General features: G+C 43.8%; 2 protein-coding genes across 8 annotated transcripts; both read right to left on the reverse strand.

Moving 5' to 3' along the window:
• Positions 1-23: 23 nt before the first annotated feature.
• Positions 24-8,473, reverse strand: LOC120642118 (katanin p80 WD40 repeat-containing subunit B1 homolog KTN80.3-like). The gene is made up of 18 exons (XM_039918523.1): positions 7,939-8,473; positions 7,387-7,517; positions 6,949-7,066; positions 6,633-6,859; positions 6,391-6,493; positions 5,639-5,709; positions 5,290-5,364; positions 5,058-5,201; positions 4,724-4,952; positions 3,745-4,626; positions 3,023-3,079; positions 2,785-2,897; positions 2,157-2,279; positions 1,743-1,817; positions 1,553-1,665; positions 1,297-1,416; positions 1,152-1,220; positions 24-654 (listed from the first exon to the last, which is right to left on the reverse strand). Exons 1-18 carry the CDS (start codon positions 7,970-7,972, stop codon positions 588-590), a joined length of 2,751 nt encoding a protein of 916 aa, XP_039774457.1. The 5' UTR covers positions 7,973-8,473; the 3' UTR covers positions 24-587.
• Positions 8,474-12,988: 4,515 nt separating this feature from the next.
• LOC120642120 (HBS1-like protein) lies at positions 12,989-18,031 on the reverse strand. 7 transcript variants are annotated; one of them, XM_039918525.1, is made up of 12 exons: positions 17,797-18,031; positions 17,140-17,213; positions 16,841-17,018; positions 16,547-16,741; positions 15,989-16,066; positions 15,253-15,578; positions 15,051-15,161; positions 14,482-14,972; positions 14,221-14,389; positions 13,739-13,978; positions 13,510-13,644; positions 12,989-13,411 (listed from the first exon to the last, which is right to left on the reverse strand). In XM_039918525.1, exons 2-12 carry the CDS (start codon positions 17,140-17,142, stop codon positions 13,283-13,285), a joined length of 2,055 nt encoding a protein of 684 aa, XP_039774459.1. In that variant the 5' UTR covers positions 17,143-17,213; positions 17,797-18,031; the 3' UTR covers positions 12,989-13,282. The 7 variants fall into 7 exon arrangements, with proteins under 7 accessions (XP_039774459.1, XP_039774464.1, XP_039774463.1 ...); XM_039918530.1 differs by having other exon boundaries at positions 13,002-13,411; positions 16,841-16,995; positions 17,802-18,022; XM_039918529.1 differs by having other exon boundaries at positions 13,002-13,411; positions 16,841-17,002; positions 17,802-18,022.
• Between the last annotated feature and the right edge of the window lie 1,384 nt (positions 18,032-19,415).

A 19,415-nucleotide genomic window follows, 5' to 3' on the forward strand; every position in this document is an offset into this window, starting at 1 on the left:
AGATGCTTGCAACCAGAGAAAGGTAATCCAAAATCAATCAGATATCACCTTTTATACCATGCAAGACAGACACGTAGTTTGCCTAACACTAGAAACAGAGTGATTGTTGCCGGACCAAGAAGAGCACAAGTTCATCGCAAGCTTACATTGAACAACAATGTGAAATCATTTCCACGCTTCAAGTAGAACAAAGAGTCATCCAGAGAATAGATATCAAACATTCAAAAATGATATACATGCCTTGCTTGCTTCACTCGTCCATCTTGTAACTAAATCGACCACACCACACGGTATAGACGGCAAAGTACTAGAAGTGCTCGAAAAGCACACCATCTTCAGCAGCCATGAAACCACGTCCACATAATATTGTGGCTGAAGTCATTGTCCATGGCTGCTTCTCTCCCCAAATGATATGGATGTCAGTCCCGCTGTTAGCATGTGTACAAATGGCACGAACAGCAGAAACAAAAATATTTCTGCTGCTGGTGTGGCCTTGGAGATTGATGGCAGCCCAAGATTGAACAGCTAGCGCTCAGCAGCTGCTGATATCAACGTGCCATCAGGGGGAAGCATTTCCCATCTAATTGTCAACTCATAACTTCCTGGAAGACAAGAGTGAGCTCCTGTGCCGCATTTGCAACTGCCCCTTTTCTTCTGTTGAAGTTTAACAGAAAAGATCAGGACATGGATGATGTGGATATTATGGAATGCAAATTGTAAAGAGCTTGATGCGCTGACTATATGACTGAAAGCTACACATTTAGTTAAGACTTAAGACAATCTGCTCAACTGAATCAAGTAGGCTATAACATTTTCCTAAAGGTTTATAGCAGTTTAATTATAGCAATGAAGCTTCTTCCCAATTTTTGTGTCAATAATGAAACGATGGTGCTCTTTGACTTGACGACCCAAGAAGTAAATGCAGGCCATTGCTATCTAGTTGCATGGCCATTACAACAACAACAACATAGCCTTTTGTCCCAAGCGAGTTGGGGTAGGCTAGAGATGAAACCCAAAAGACACAAAGGTCACGGTTCAGGCACGCTGATAGCTAGTCTCCAAGCGCTCCTATCCAAAGCTACCTCTTCATGGCCATTACAGGTCAAAATTATAAATTCCCTTAAGGTATTAATATTTAGATTGTCCAATACCTTGTAAGAAAAGGAAGCTTATTTTTTACTTTCTCCAATTCAATGAAGCATAAGTTGCAGCGCTCCCGCCTACAGTGAAAACAAGTAAATCACATCATGTACTCTAGTAATGGCCTTTAATAGAAGAAACTATCTGAAACAATACCTTTGCTCTGCCTCAAGATCTACACCAACAGAAAAAGGACCTGCTGATACTGTCGAATGTATCATTGGACCAAAGGTCCTGACAAGCTTCACCAACAATTCCAATGAAACACCTAAATGTCTGCATATATTTGATTCAAGTCACTCGGATGGCACTCAATGTACATGGATCAGTAAAAATTTGGTCCAGCCATGATCGATTTATATAATCCCTGAAAAAACATCAAAATCGCTCACAAAAGTCATAGCAAAAGTACCTGTCAGTTTTACTCTCCAGAAGGTCAGTGACAACAGGCAGGATAGAGGTACATAAATCTAGTGTGATTGTTTCACTTTTCTCCATCAGAACACTTGCCATATCGGCAGAGACCTGCAATTAAGAAAAACCATATAATCAGTAACATGGTGATTATTGCAGGCATAAGAAATAGTAGCCAAAGTACTGACAGCATGATCACACATCTTCTCCATCGCAGAGAGAACACCTCTGATGTCGTTTCTTACCCACATTTGATGAATAATCTGCATGTCAACAAAAAAAGAAGCATTTGAGAAGTTACACTTTAAAAGCCTAGCATCAATTCAAATGGGTTCTTTACACCACTGAGCAAAACAGTGATTTATAATAGTATGTGATTGCACCACACTTGGCAAGTCACATACCAACACATTTCTGGATAAATTATCAAATAGGCCCTAATATAATCTTGAACACTGAAATACAATTCATCAATACCGTGGGGAAGTTACACTATCTAATTAATTGGTAGGATTAAAAGTTAAATCATAAAATTGCTTTTCTTCACCAGCACTGACATATTACACAACAAATAAGACTAACTGGTCAAGCACTGCACTGACCTGCAATTTTGTCAGGCGAGGCCGTGTTGAGCTCAGAAATAGCTCATGTTGCTCCATTAGAAGGGATAGAACATCCTCATCACTAGCAATGGTTGGAGTTTCAGAAGCTTGACTGCTTCCTCTCTGCAGAAGACAAATGTCTCGTAAATCTCAGCATAAGAAAAAAAAGACGACCAAACATGCTGGAGAGATACAATACTTTCTAGTTCAAGGTATAAACTGAGATGCCAAACAAAGTTTAAGATCTGAAACTTTTCAATAGAGTAAGCACAAGCTAAGCAAGCATGAGGGCTGCAATGATTTCACAGGAATTGGTTAAATTTTACCATGTTTCAAATGGGAAATATAGTAGGTCTAGGCTGAGACTGGGGCAAGGTATGATTGATGCAATGGCTAAGTCATACACTATCTTTGGTCCATGATCTATCAAATGAATGAATGGGGCAGTAGCAACCACCAAGAAACATGAATAAAAGGGAAAAGGTGAATAAAGCACAGTATGTTCTAATTGCTGGAGAAAAGAGGGAAAATGGATGCAAGATGAACATTGCAACGACATTTTACAAGCTTCAGGGAAAAAATAGAAAATAAAAGGTATGGAATGAATAAATGTTCGTCTCAGACATACAGATGAATATGAACGGCCTGTAGGAGCCAGCGAAGAACTGCTTGTTGTTGGTTCTTCATGACTAGGGGATTGATCCCTCCCTTCCCAATTAGAGACACTTGATCTTGCTCTACCTGCATGATAAATTATTAGGATCCACAGAACATATTATCGGAAGCACAAAGATAGTAGCATCTTACCCGCAAAAAAAAAAAGAAGATAGTAGCATCTTCCATTAAAAAAAATAGCATAACTATACCTGCTCTTGAAACTTCAACATAGCAGTTATCTCTTGGTTTCCGCATTCTAGAAACATCTGAAAACAGAATCAAATGGCACGATTACCCAAAACGTTTTTTTGGTCAAAGCACATATAGCTAATAGTTAACCAAGAGAAGAGACGATGTGTTTTCCATACAATTCAGAATGTAAGTTCTGAAAACCCATGCTTCATCCATTAATACTGAGAAAACAGGATATTACTTAATTAAATCCAGATGAAAACTACAAGACATGCGGAACAACTATGGCTCTACAAATTACCCAGCACCCTGAAGAAATAAGCATGTCAATTCTTTAAGAAGGAAATCGTTTGCTCATTAATATTTGATTCAATGTAAAAAATGGAAACATGACTAAATCCTTTGGATTGAAACCCACAATTCCGAAGAATATAAACCTTTTTATGAGGGTGAGCACCTTACTGCACAACACTGCTATATGCATATTTTACTAGTATGTGCAAATGAATGCACAACAACAAAATTCGCAATCAGCTAATTACATACATGTGGGGACATATACATGCAAAAATGTGCATGTGCATGGAACACAACATACATAGCAAGCAATAGAGGTATTTCAACTTGTTAGTCCATTAAGCGCAGGGTGAAGGAAATCAAGCACCACTAACAATTGTGAAAGAGCGTCCGAATCAAAATGTAGTGGCACATAAAACAGATAAGTGGGTATATATCATACAATTCTCACTGCGCACACTTGAACTCGGTTCTGCTGAATTTGAAAATGGCATCCTGTCAACAGCACCATGCTTCATATCTTCACGAGTTTCTTCAGAACTTATTGTTTGAAAAACTCCATTTCTCCGGGGAAGAAATATTTGGCAATTGAAGTCATCTGTTTCAGTATTTTTAATTCCGCTATCAACTTTCGCATGTGTTAACTTGCGTAGCTCAGCATATCTTGACTGGATTCTGAATGGCGATACTCTTCCAGCAGAAGGTTCTCTCCTAGAATCAGAGGACATTTCTGTTCTTGAACTTGTTCTGGGGGCGATGACAGGTGTCGCATCAGCACTTTCTTTCTTTGAATCGGTACCGGAATCTACCTTTCTGTTTGCCTTTGAAAGAATAGGTGCAGACTCAAAGGCCATTTCCATTTTTGTATTTGACCTAGGAACAACAGGTGCTGCATCGGGGCTTTCCTTTTTTGAATCAGCGCCAGACTCCAGCCTTCTGCCTGACTTGGAAATAATAACAGGTGCTGAATCAGAGGATATTTCCATTCTTGGGCTTGCTCTAGGAATAATAGGTTCCACATCAGTACTTTCTTTTCTAGACTCAGTAGCAGGATCAGCCCTTCTGGTTGCCTTAGAAAGAACAGGTGCCACATCAGCAGCATCACTTCTAGAATCAGTGGTCAGCTCGCCTCCTGAGCTAGTTCTTGGAACAATCACAGGCACTATATCAGCTTTACTGAAATTGCTAACACTAGAGGCATTGTGACTCCTCAATGAACTTCTCTTCAAGGTGGTACCACCAGATGCAAAAGCTGAATTTCCAAAAGATCTATTATTGGAGCCAACTCCAGCCCTTTGTGGTGTGCTTGGGACCAATCCGCTTGCTTCAGTATGGTAAGAACAGTAAAATACAGATAAGGCATATGAAATACTTAACCATTAAATGTAAAAATGTGTATATCAAGATGAGCAGGAACATACAGGCTGTTGATTTAGTCTCTTTCAGTGCAGAATCTGTGTTCTGAGAAACCGACAGTCTTCCTGAAGAAGCTTTTAAGTTATTCTCTGAATTTTGCAAAACAGATGATCGCCCAATGTTAGCCCTCGAACCACTGTCATTTTGTAGAGGCATAGTGCCGCTTAACACAGTCTTCAATTCAGAATGCCCATTTACTTTTGTTGATGTACCAGTTGCATATGGCTCAAGACGCTGCAAATTGATTGCTTTGTTAGTGCGCTCAAGAAAAAACAAAAAAGGAAGACTTCAATTGACTGTAACAGATGAGTGTTAAAATTGCTGCTAGGGCAAACATACCGTCAGATCAACAACCCATATTCCAACACAACTTTGATTGAAAGAACAACCAAGAAGTTTTCCCTCATGAACATTCAAATCGGCAAGTCTAGACCATCCCACATCCACAGTATCATGGCATCTTATTGGCTCCCAAGAGAAAACCTGCTCAATTGAGAAAAGATTATTTCTGGAAGTGAAGGGGTGCAAGAAGCTGTCATGGCATGATCACTTGAAAAGGTAATAGCACTACCTTTAAGCTTTCGTGCAACCCACATAACAGAGATCTTCCGTCAGGATTGAATGTCATGGATCGAACACCTGTTGTCTGATAGTTTTGACGGAGATATGAAACAGTAATTCAAATGAATTAAATAAGTATACAACTTAACTGGATTTTGCTGTAAAATATTCGTATATGGTTCTTTGTGGTATAAAGTAGCATCAACAGGTGATATTAGTTTCTTTCTGATCATTTTTTTTGTGGAACAGAGAAAGGTCACCAACACCTAAGTAACTCATTAAGGACATGATGCCAAAATATCTCATGTTACAAAGGCAAAAAACAATGGAAAGAACAATGAATGCTTATAATAATATACCTCAGGTCCAGTAGATCCAATCAACTCAAAGGTCTCCAAATCCCAGAACTTGACAGTTTTATCAGCTGAACCTGAGTGAAGCAACAGGTTTTATATGTAAGAGAGATTTAGTTTAAAAAAGATTACTCTTTTGAGTTCCCACGGAAACATATGCATCTCCGCAGGAGCAAAAATGGAATTTATTAATCAATGCCGATAAATACACAGTTTGAGATGCATCTCACAAATGTCAGCGATGAACAGTGAGGAGCTTATAAATGGAAATAAGCATGACATCCCACAATAAAATTAAGACAGTACATGAATTACTGGTTTACATACAACAAGCTAAATTACGCCAGGACATGACTATTTGGAAATTTTGGCAAACAATGGAACAGTTATTTACAATCAGCACATGTACAGGTACAGCACATAGACAACTATAATATGGTGCATTACACTTTACTGGTTATAGCGTCAAAGGAACGGTTATTTACACTTTGCCAGGGTTCTTGTTTCAGTTAGGATGTCATTCTTACACAATTTCTCCACTTCACGGACAAATGTCAAACCTTGCTTTTAAAAAGCATGTATCTGCGTAAATTAATTTAGCAACTCTATAAACAAACAAGTCTTTTCCTCAACCAAAGGCCAAGACAGAAGTCGAAGAGTTAACCATAAACAAGTACATAGTGCATAGTACAATAAAAAGGGCCAAAGGAACATTAACAATTAAGAGATAGGTCAGCATTGTAAAACCTTAACCTAACCTGTTGCCAGAAGGAACTCATGGGGATGGAAATCTATGCACTGAATCTGACCCTCATGGCACTTGAATTCATGTAATAACTTTCCAGCTGTCAGATCCCAGAGCTGCCAAGGCAAAACTTATTATAAGTTCCACAGAGATAAGGATTTGCCATTGGAAGGATTAAGACAAAAGAAAAATGGAATGACAGCACAAGAACTAGCAATTGAAACACATAGCGCAAGCTTACTGGCAAATTCTTACCTTCACTGTATTATCTTCACCACCAGATACAACCCACCGGCCATCAGGTGTGAATCTAATAGCATTCACCCCTCGTGTGTGACCTTTGTAAGTATGGATGCAATTCTTCCTTCTTATATCCCATATCTTCAGATTAGTGTCCAATGACCCAGAGGCAAAGAATTCCCCAAAGGGATGGAAATCAACTGACATACAGTTTGACCTATGTCCGGTAAGAGTGCGGACAACTGCACAAGAAATGAACCAAGAGATAATAATTACTGAAAGATTCATCAATATTTATATTAGTAAGTTAAATATACATATTAAAACATACTCTTTGCCTCCTGCAAATCCCATAATTTTATTGTTCCACTAGCTGCTCCTGCAGCCACAAAAACTTCTGTGGAATCAAAACCAACCGACTCCACAGCACTTGTATGCCCAGATAAACTCTGCACAGCCACCAAAAAGTTAAAAGTGTGGATAAAATAAAGTATTGCATTTGCATCCCAACTATGTTAACAAAACCCACAATGCTCAAACACATTATTGTGCAGTAGGTTGTTAGCTATCTTTGTATTAATTGAATACCAGCACAAAGAGAACTATGTTAGATAAGCTAGCAGCAGTTGGAATGGTGAAATTTTTATCTTGTAACCACTTCAAGGATCAGCAAGAGTTTTGCTGAGTGAGTTAGGGTTTTGCTTTCCTACTGAGCTGTAGAACCACATTCACATTCAGTCCGGAACAGCACTAGACAAATCAGTCTTACCAATATTGAATTGGGCTTCCCAATAGCCCAAAGATTGACCTTATGATCCTCTCCTCCTGTGAGAAGAACCCGTGAGGTCTTCCTCCCAATCTTGAGGCAGTTAACATTGGACGAGTGCGCCACAAACTCCTCTGCACCAAATGCAAGTCAAGGCATTCCAATGTCGCAACTTTAGCAACCCAATCACCCCAAAAACAGATGTTATGTCAATGTACCACTTGAGACATTTCACAAACACAGGATGCCCGCAATTGCACTTCTCAAATAATAGTCAACAATAAATCAGTAGTGGCTTCTCGAGAGTCGCCAGCAGCTAAAAGTGTGACCCACCCAATCTCACAACCACCAAATCCATGTCCATCTTAACTGGGGGCGGAGGGGGGGAATAGAAGCAGAAAACTGAGACTCAGAAGCTCCCCCTGAAATTTGGTAAATCAAATCGCCCAGCTGGTTGAACGACAGCGGCAGCAGCGATGGATCGGTCACTCGGAAAGCAACTATGCGCCACCCCGAATTGAAATTCAAAAAAGTTAGCGAAATTGACAAGGATACGGAGCTTGTAGGCGCGCTTGGTGTTGGTGGTCATGGCCGGCACCTCCGCTGCGAATACCGCGCCGCCGGGCCCAATCTCATTTCAGATCACGCCGACGGCACGGCGCCACCCCGAGACCCCCCGCGCCTTCCGGCCCGGATCTCGCGCAGCGCCTGCCCCTAGCACGAAGCGGCCGTACACACTCCCGCCAGAGCCCTCCCTGTTCCAGGGACAGACCCTTCCGCCGCCGCCGCCGCCACTGCCCGGGGGGTGGGGAGGGCGCCGCCACCACGGCCGTAGCCGGCGCTCCGGGTGACGCGGAGGGGAGGGGCGCGAGAGCGGGGGGTGGAGGGAATGTGGGTGCGCTTTTGGGTTTGGTGCGCGGTCGAGGTGGAGGGAGAGGGAGGACGGGGAGGGGAAACGGAGCTGTCTGGTTGGGGCCGGGCCGGGCGCTGTGCGGTGGGGTGGGGAAGGGAGGCAGGCGCAGGAGGAGGAAGACGAGAGAGAGAGAGAGAGAGAGAGGTGGTTTGGTTCGAAAATTTTCGAATTAACAAAAGCTCGGGGTTGGAGGGCTCGCCGATTAAAAATGGAGCTGAGGCGTTGGGCAGTGGGGGTATGGAGGTGGAGGTGGATCCTTTCCAGCTCGCTCTGCTCTGCTCTCCTCATGAGAGGGCAGCCTAGCCATTTCGCTAACCTGAAATTGTTGCTAGTGTCTTTGTATGCAAACTATGGAAACTCCAAACTATGGAACCACCTAACGCATCAATGTGGTAAACACGCAACGATAACTTGTTTCTCGGGTTATTAGTTGCGCGCTAAGACTATACACCACCATCAGCAACAATTAGGCAAATGTCTAACCAGATAAGGACAAATGTCCTGCACTCGGTTGAACGCAGTGTCCTGTGCAGGGATTCACAAATGCTTCCTTTATGTTCACGGGTGCCATGGCTAGTTTGTTGAATTGTTGTCAAAGCCTCCAGCACATGTCATCGTTTTTGTTGTGCTCTCCAAGTGTAGGTTGATGCGTAAAGAGAGGATTCTCCCGATCCGTTGAGTGAAGTGGAGGAGAATGCACATATATACTTGCGTGCACCTCATCTCGAAGTTAGGCCCTGTTTAATTCTACGCGTAAAATTTTTTGCGTTGAAATCTTATTAATTTAAAGTATTAAATGAAATCTATTTATAAAACTTTTTGTACTGATGGATTGTAAATCGCGAGACGAATCTAATGATGCTAATTAATTCATGATTAATTAATAACTAGCGGATGGTTACTGTAGCATCACTGTTGCAAATTATGGATTAAGTAGGCTCATTAGATTCGTCTCGCGATTTACAGCCCATCCATGCAAAAAAAATTGTAAATAGACTTCATTTAGTACTCCATGCATGTGTCGAAACATTCGATGTGACGTTTTTTTGGTTTATAGGTGTGATCTAAACAGGGCCTTAATCATGGTTGTAATTAATTTCCAAGTACGCCGACCGTGTAGAGACAGTTTTTTTTAAAAAAAAAGGAGTAGAGAGATGTTTCAGATTAGCCGAAGCTGTGATAGCTAATTATTAAATATGGCCACCAGCTTGGTGACCTCATGATTAGCAGTGGTTCAGTTGGCTTGTCGAGGAAAATGGGATCGCATTCGTGGGGCTCCGGATGAAAGATCCGATAAAACTGTCTGTTGGCCCGTCTCCTCTCCTTTTTATTCGCTCAGGTCGAAAACGATGCTGATTCGTATCGAAATCCGTTGAGAAGGTAGTGGAGCAGGAGCGGCAAAAAAACATCGCTGAAGAATGTAAAAATAAAAAAGATAGAAGAAAAGTAGCTGTGGATGAAAAGAAGATACAAAGACCCAACAGATCCCCTCTCATCATAACACACTAGTTTCAGGTTTATATATATATATATATATATATATATATATATATATATATATATATATATATATATATATATATATATATATATAATATATTAAATGTAGCCAATTTCCATAATACCCTTCAAGCCAGCAAAACGTGGCAGAGACTACGGTAGAAGAATATGCTGCCAGAATAATGCATGGCTTGCCGCCTCTTACTCTAAAAAAATAATAATGCATGGCTTAGCAGCTAGGCGCATTCCTTGCTGTCTTTTAATTAAAAAAATGAGGGGGGAAACGAGCGACGAAGGAGATGCGAACTGGGTAGCCGTGTGGAAGAGAAGACCGTAGAGGACGCACGATGCGTGTACACGGATCATGGTCGGACCACTACTACTGTTGCAGGAGTATTGTATGCATAGGAGCAAGGAGGAGAGAGAGCGATGGTGCGTTGAGATGGGTCCATCCATCCGGCGGGCAAGGCAATTGAGGCCAGCCTGCCTACATCCTTGTGTTGGTTGCCACTCCCACCTCCATGTCCAGGCGGCGCGGCGGTCGGCCGGGTCCAACTCCCATCCAATCCAATCCAAGCAGCGACGACCTTCCGTTTCGATGTGGTCGCGGGCGCCCCCCTGTCGTGCTTCTCTGTCCCTTACCGTCCACAGTGGAGGGAGCAAATGAAGAAGCAAATACACTGTTTGACACTGTAGATGTACTGTTTGGCACTGTAGACAGAGAGGACGTGGAAAACAAAGAAGGAGTAAATTTGTTCTTGCTCCCTCCGCTGTGGTCAGTCTTACAAATGAGAATCCACACATGCTGCCATGAGCCATGCCCACACTGCTTAGCCGCAAGGAGGTACACGCACGCTGCAGGTGGAATCTCGGAAGTCCCGTACTTGTTTACCTCGGCTGCATTGATTTGATGCACACAGTTGTGGTATGTCCTGTCACCTGCGACACCCGAGATCGCAAATTGTCAGCTTCTGAATCTGATGGTTTACTTATTGCCACCCATGACCCATTCATTCACCTTGCTGGTAGCAGCTGCTGCCAGCATGGCGCCGTCCCGGACGACTGCTAGTAATAGCATTCGCGCATTTCCTTTTGCGTTAAAACCAATCAGGCCGACAGATGAGCATGGCCTCGCTTTTCATCTTGCTAATAAAAATCAACTCAACTTTTCTTTTCTTTTTTGAAAGCTTAAAATCAACTCCACTTTTTTTAAAAAAAAAACAACTCGAGCAACGTGCTGGTATAGGCAGGCGCCCGGTTCTAACTTAATTTGATGTGTCATACTATGTGAGCTTCAATGCTCGATGGTGATGTCTGGTGGGCTAGACGCTGTCACCGACTGTCTGCTCGGAGCTAGCTGCTGACGTAACAGTACAGGACAAACAATGGCGGACCCAAAAAAATTTAGGATCCTGGGCCATTTAGATTTAGTAGTGTAAGCTATAAATTATATCTAACATTTATAGTGTATAGGCTGCTATTATATGGATCTAATGGAAACAAAGTAGGCATGGCCCGGGGTCGCCGGGCCCTGGCCCGCTACTGGGGACAAAGCGTCTCCGTCCAACATACACGACTACGTAACGCCGGCTGCATCGTCGATCTGCTCTCTCTCTCTCTCTCTCTCTCTCCGGCTGCATCGCTTCGCCTCCAGCTCCAGCTCCAGGGAAAGAAAAACAGCAGCAGCCCTGACCCTAACGGCCTGACGCAGAAAAGCGACCGGCAAGTACAACGACCTCAGGGGACGCGCAGGTATCCTGCCGCCGGAGCTGCAGCATCAGCGAGCTGATCTATGCATAGTCTGGAGCGAGATCGAAAGGGAAAGGCAACCGGGCGTTGGGAGTACACGGACATGAAAAAGTTGAGAACATGAGCATCAAGTAGTAATAAGCACACAAATGGACATCAGAAAGCTGAGAATATGAGCATCAAGTAGTAGCTAACACAAGTACCAGCGGCAGCAGGCAGTTGTTGCAAGTAAAATGGAATACCAGCAGAGGATGAGGCGTCGTCGTCTCAAGTCTCAACGGAGAGGGAGGGAGGGAATGCATTGCAGGGGCCGCCCATCCGGGACCAATGATGCGTGCGTGCCAAGTGCCATCATCCAATTCCATCCTTTAACAGATGGGAGTTGCTGGCTGCATAATGCACGCAGCAGCCGCCACATGCCGATGCCGATGCCGATGCCGATGCCGATGATTGTGTGCGCGCTCTCAGCTCCGCTCCCAATCTCCCATGTGACGGTGACGGAGCTCCCACTCCCACCCAAACACAAAATCGCTGCCGCTGGCCAGGCCAAGGCTAATCCGGCAGAAATCACAAGTCATGCACCTGGCCACTGCACACATGCATGCTATCAGAAAGTTCAGGACACAATGTGACCGTACTCTCTGCAGAGTCCTACAATACTGGCTGCTGCTGCTGCCAGCAACAGCATAGACGAACGAGCACGCGCGTGTCGTGTGTCGGTGCGGCGTCCTTTGAAAACGAGGAGCAGAGCAGTACTAGTAGCGACGCCGCGGATTGCAACCAGCGAACGACCGGCCAGAAAAGAAGCAAGCAGCCGGAGGAGGAGGAGGCCGGAGCGACGGCGACGCGTCCACCGGGCACCTGCACGGGGTGCTCTGCTCTCACGGCGCATCGGATTCCGTGACGCCGACGCGCCACCGGCCGCCCGGTGCGGTCGCGACGAGGATCCTCCTCCTGTTCCCGTCGCCTTTGACCGGCCGGGCCGGCGAGGCCCACCTACCAGCGCTAGCAGCAGCTTCCTTCCTGCTTTCGGTGTGGACACTGTGGATGATCGGTGGATGGATGCACTGCACGTACGGGCAGAGCCGGCGGCTGCCTGAAATTGAATTGGCGCACCGGGCTCGGAGGGCAGGCAGGGGCGCCGAAAGGCAACGGTCCCCTCTCGGTCCCGGCCCGGGGGGTGCTGCGAGGGCGCCTCACCGGCACCTACTTGTTGACCCCGCGCGTGACGTTCATAAATTCTAGGCGCGCCGGGCAACGATTTGTGGGCAGCGCGCAGCGGGAGCAGCCGCGCCCGCGTACGAGGAGGCAGCCAGGCGCCCGCATTGGGTGCCAACTTGTCGCCAAACCTCGCACATGGCCGCCAATCCATACGGCCAGGGCACGGCAGCACGGGAACTTCGATTCGATACACAAAACTAGATTGCCGTTGGGGTGCGGCGCTACACAAGTTGACTGGGCATGTAAACAACTGCAAAAACGGGCAGGCTGACCGCCATTGCCCCCCGGGGTCATCCTAGACAACTCAAGACTCTCAACTCATGAATCTTCTGAAATCTCAAGCTACTGCCATCGGTTACGGCCAGTACAGCCGCGTGTAGCTAAGCTGCTACACGACCACCACATCCTAACTTTGCCAAGCTACAGAATACAGAACTAAGCTATTGACTGCAACTGGCAACATAATTATACACACACCGTGTACGTGAGATGTCTGGATATCAGTCGAGGGGTCTCTTAAGCCTCGTCCAGAATTCGGGTCACAATGCCCACTGCAACGGTGTTGCCGCGAGACCGCAGGAACACTCGACCAAGGGCCTTCAGAGCTGAGAACTCTTCCACGCAGACTTCCTTGTCCAGCTTTACCTGAAACACAAACATCAAAATTACAAAAAAAAACAGTAATAAAATCTCTTACTTCAACTGTAGCAACAATGTTTTGACTACATGCGACGCAAGCTTACTTCAACTACAGCAGCCTGCCTCGTGGTGAGCAAGCGTGGCATTTTCTTTGAGGCCTTGCCGGTCTTCTGGTCCAACAACGACAGTATTTTAACCAAGCTTGCAGACACCCTCGCATGATGTATGTGCAGTTCAAACTGGAATAATTTTGATCGAAACCATATGTCAGATGATCATTATTAAAGGTAAACTTGATGTTTGTTATCCACTCCGTGGTGCTGCTCCACTAACCTGCAGGCCAACCAGTATTGGTGTGGTGATTTCTAGAACCAAAATTTTCAGCTCCAAGCGAGAAGCAACGTGCACGGGGAAATCTGGATGGCATATAACTCCACCTGACACTAGGTGACTAGGGTCCATCCCTTGCAGACCAACAGCAATGTTGTCCCCGGCTCTTGCCAAGTTGCAACTAGAGGAATCCCGCTCGATGGTTTTAACTGTAGCCAAGTCTCCGGATGGCATGACAAGAACCTGGCAACAGAATATTGAAGATAAAAGATAACAACTTAAGCAGGTTGTAAATAAAGCAAGCGAAATGCAGATACCATATCTGTTTAACAGGTAATTATCAGACATGACAGGAACGGAATGAAGTGGATAACTATAATGTGATGTACAATCATAGGGAAATCTTTTGCACAGCAAGTGATAGCAAGCATTACAATTTACAAATCAAAGCTCATACTTTGCCACGAATAACATCAGAATGGTACCTTAGAACCAGTTCGGATTCCCCCAGCCTCAACTTTACCACAAAATGCCATCTGTCCCAGTGTGATAGATGCAATAACATCACAGATTGGAAGGCGTAGTGGCCTTGAAACATCACGTTGAGGAGGAGGCAATGAGTCAATGGATTTTAGCAGACAATTTCCATTGTACCTGACATTGAGCATCAAATAAAATGATAATCAACTAAAAAGTCCACGAAAACAAGTGAAGCGTAAATAGGCCCACCAGTAGAAATGTCTTACCATGACAAAAGACGAGAATCTGAGGCAGTGGTCATTAAGTTTTCGTTCGCCATTGCACTCAAAGGAACCCAGGTGATTGAAGAGTCTTTGAACCCACATGATCGAAGAAAGATTCCAAGTTGCGATTTAACAAAATTAAACCGGTCTTTCGAATATTCCACCATATCCATCTTATTAACAGCAACTATCAAGTTCTCAACACCAAAGCTCCTAATAAGTTGTGAGTGCTCCTTTGTCTGACCAATCCCATTAACACCCATGCCTGCTTCAAATGAGCCTATGGATGCATCAACAACTAGGACAGCTGCATCAGCTTGTGTAGCACCAGATATCATATTAGGAACAAAATCTTTATGACCAGGGGAGTCGAGCAAAACTACATGGTATTTTTCAGTGTCAAAGTATTTCACAGCCACAGTCATTGTAATTCCACGCTCCCTCTCATCAGGGCCCTCATCCATGGCCCAAGCATATGCAAATGATCCTTTCCCCTGATAAAGAAGCATTTTAACAATATAAGCAGCTATTGCAGGCTGAGATGCGCTAGCAACCCGAATAACAGAACTGACCTTTTCTTTAGCTTCTTTCTCATATTTATGCATTTGCTTTTTTGAAATCAATCCCAGAGCATGTAGTAATCGACCGCATAAAGTTGATTTCCCAGAATCAACATGACCAACCTAGCATAACATTTTCTGACAGGCTTAGAGCAGAACAAATGAAATATCTGTATGTAAACGATTGAAAAGAAAATATGCAATTGTTGCTTACAACGGCAAGATTTATTTGTCTACGTATTTCTTGATCGTCACTCTGGAGCATCCATGGTTCTGGCTTGTACTCTGAAATAGAAGCTGGTTTCTTAATCTTGGGTTTACTGCTCTTCGGCTTGCTCTCCAAACTCAAATGCTGTAGCTCATGGTCCAAAATAGGAGTTACATGTTGATTACTGGAAAGAACACTGCTACTAGTTCCGCCAAGTTTATCCACCCCAGCTGATGTACTTGGATCCATACTTGTATCCTTTTCAGTTTGAAGAATACCACTATCCATTAACTTCTTTCCGGTGGCATCAACTGAATCTTTTATTTGAACCTCTGTATCAATTGGTATAAATTAATATACAACAATAGAACGATATACATAACAAAAGATTCAGACAGTCTTCACTTTAACCAAAAAAGAAAGAAAAACAGCCTGGAAGCTCTAACATATTACACGTTAGTGCTTATAGCAATTTCTCAAGGGAGCAAGAAAACAAAGAGGCAAGAGATATTATGCCACGGGCCAGTTCATGGTTCACTATCATATTGACACCAATATGCCCTCTGTCTGACCATACTCGTTCTTCAGCTACATATAAGCTAATCAAATCCAAATTAACTAGGAGAAATCCACATGACTTCAAAATAAAAGATGAAAAGAAAGGGATCTGCACTAGATTAAATGTACATGCATTTTCAGTAGTCAGTCCTGTAAATGGAGGGAACAGCAGGGCAACAAGTACCTTTTCTAAGATTTATTGATGATTTTAAGCCTGTAGTAACCATGTCATCAGGAGATGGCGTATCAAACTTGAAGGGCACTGTCAATATCAACATAATGCAGTCATGTTCCAGGTAATATACTCTGAAAACAAATTGGCAAATGAAACAGATATGTGGTGGGCAGTAAGGAAAAAAAAAAGACTGTATGAACACACACCATAGAACTACTACGTATTGGACCCCTTAGGAACAACAAACAAGTCAATACAACATAGATTTGTCCAAATTATAAGGGACAGGAACTCAAGATAGACCTAGATAAAGCACATTTCAATGCTGATATACTGGACTCTTATAAGCTCAAAAAAAGGGCGTACCCAGTGCCGTAGGCTTCCCGCACTGTGCGGGGTCTGGGGAAGGGTTGTTTTTAAGCTCAATCCACAAATTTATTTATTGCTAGTTTATAAGCTCAATCCGCAACTCTTATATGCAATAAGAATTTGGTTTACATATTTCACTAAGAAAACTAACTTACACAAAGTAGAACTGCTGAGTGTAGCCGTAGCAATGTAGCGTACCTATGTTACTGTGGCGCTTTTTGCTGGGCATGTATGTCTTATGCAGAGCATCCATGGTAGCTTGCTTATTCTCTGTTGCATTTGTATTCTCTTGGGAGCCATCAGAGAAAATAATAGCCTTTGACTTTGTATTAGATGTTGTAAAAAGAGATCTTGCCAGTACAGATACTCCAGAATATTTGTTTCTGCGCTTAGCTAGAGTTCAGGAGGGAAAGTAACTAAATTAACAGGCTAGAAGGAAGTAATTATACTACATCACAGTAGCAGAACATAATGTAAAACATTATTATATACCTCCAGCTTCAGCTTCACTGGTATTATTGAAATACAGCGACAGATCACGAAGTACACCGCATAGCTCACAGGATAAATTACCCGTATCATTTTCATGAGTGCAAATTGAGCATTGCCACATCCCAGGATCTGTAAAGGGCTTCTCAAGATCAGACCTGTTATCTAACATGGGAACAAACTAAAGAGTAGTTAGTGAGTAATTAGCAACCTTCGGAATGGCATTGAATAAATAGTTCCTGTGGTTCTGAAAAAATTGGAGCCCATCATGTTAATTTAGCAAGTGACAGCTGTGAACTTACCATCTCTTATGCCCAGACCTGTTGCAGCAGTACTATATCTGTGGCTGCCACTCCTTCCACATGTATCTTCGAGTCTGGGTTCATACCAAACATGTAAGGCTTTTGGTAAACACATAAGAAAATTTTGATGGGTGGAAAGAGGTAAACAGTAGACTCATGGATGATTCCCTCCAGGGGCCAAATCAGCACCATAGATTACAGAAAGTGGGTGAGAAGAGCATATAAACTGGAGACTTAGATCGAATAAAACATTAGCATCATTCTCTTTCAGATCAAGCATAGGAATAGCTGCTATAGGCCCCGGAAATTGAAAGCTATTGGACACTGAGACAGAATCAAATGAGAGTGTGATTCAGAGGGGAACACCTAACCAGCATCAGAGCTCCCGAACCAGATAAACCAAAACATCCTAAGCAAACAAACTGCGGCGAATGCGTTCTGTTGCATCCAGAGCTGAAACCTAATTCGGCACAGCGCCCCTGGAGTTCCAGAAACCACCCCGATCGCGCAATTGACAGTGTGAATCCGTGTGTATACAAATTCCAAATTCCCAGCTACATTATACGGCGAACCAACTATGCAGCGACGGCTCCCGAATCCATACAATCACGGTTGCCCGAAGGAAAGCATCGATAAATCAGAAACCAACGCGCTTACCTTACCGAGTGTGTCCGACTTCAATCGGCCCGGATCCCAACAGACACGGAAGCTCTAAAGCGCGCGCTCACGCGAACTCAATCGAATCGAGGAGATGGCTTTGTTGTTCTCTGCGGGGGATGCGTCTGGACACAAGCAAAGGGGAGCGTGGGGAGAGAAGCAGGAAACAGCGCCATGTAGGAAGGGAAGGAAACGGCGACTGGTGTTGATCTGATCTCTCTCTCTCTCTCTCTCTCTCTCTCTCTCTCTCTCTCTCTCTCTCTCTCTCTCTGCTTTTGCTCCTAGAGCCAATCGATTCGTATCGGGCCGGCCCACCTTATTCTGTCGACAGTTGGTCCTTCGGCCCGTCGCTACTCTTTGCTTGGGAGGCACATACAGCAAAGCCCGTTCGTACGGTTTGGCCCATGGAGGCACGCTTTCTTTCAATGTTGGTGTTGGTGAGAACATCTCCGGTATTACGAGCGGGTTAGGTGTTCCCCTGTTATTAACTTTAATTATACTTAAATTTGCGCATCCAAAATTCTAATAAAAATATGAATGGATAGAGTATGTAAGCATCTACCATCATGCAAAATTTGATTTGAAACTGATTGTACAATGAGAAAAAAGAGAAATCAGCCTATGAATAGTAGTGGGTTAAGGGGTTTGAGATGAACATTTGAACCTGCAACTATTTCAGTATAAGTTTCTCTTTTTTGTTTCTTCTTGTACAAATTTTTGTTCAACTTCAAACTTTGCATGATGATAGATGCTTGCGTGCTCTATCCATTTATATTTTTGTTAGAATTTTAGATACACAAATTTAAGTGTAATTAAAATTGGCAATACGGTAACACTCTAATCCGGTGGTAACACCATATACGTTCTCTGGTGTTGGTACCCGGCATTCGGCCTGGTCCATGCCGCCGCCCACCATGCTTCTCCTGAGCATGAGCTGCATGCTGTAAGGTATCCCACCAGACCAACCCACTAGCTAGCGCTACCCACGCCACCTGCCGATCGCTTGGCGAGTTGATGCACTGCATGCTCAGATCCAGCACAAGCAGATTGCGGGATGGGTTGTGCATCGAGTGGTTAGCCTAGCTAGCTAGTTGTGGCTTTGGCTTGGCAAATGCCGCTGCTGCCATGCAGTGCTCATGTAGTCGGTGTTTGCTCCTTCCATTCGGGCCACCTACGGAGGGAGACGCCAACGCAACGAAATGATCAATATGAATCCCAACAGAGTTGCTGTTATCCCTTCTAATCAATACAGAAGAATTCCAAAAGAGATTTAGATAAACAGACATGCATGACTATCATACATCAACTCTTCCGACATACTAGCCACAGATCATCACAAAACTTAAAAAAGTTCTCATGTGCACACACACTAATAACTAGCTATTCCTACCATGGTATCAACTAACCAAATCATCACCCAAACTAAAAATGTTCACATGTGCAGATCCAACACACATCAAACTGGTACTACATGTAAACCTCTTGGTGAACACTACTAAACTGAAAAAGCATCAAATCGATTTAGGATAACCGTGCATAGTAGCGTGTTGGCAGAAGTCTCTCCCAACAGCCAGAAGCTGCACAAACCCATCTAGTTCTCCCCTGCAGGCAGCACAGGG

The sequence above is a fragment of the Panicum virgatum genome, chromosome 7K (assembly GCF_016808335.1).
Source record: "Panicum virgatum strain AP13 chromosome 7K, P.virgatum_v5, whole genome shotgun sequence".
NCBI classification, from domain to species: domain Eukaryota; kingdom Viridiplantae; phylum Streptophyta; class Magnoliopsida; order Poales; family Poaceae; genus Panicum; species Panicum virgatum.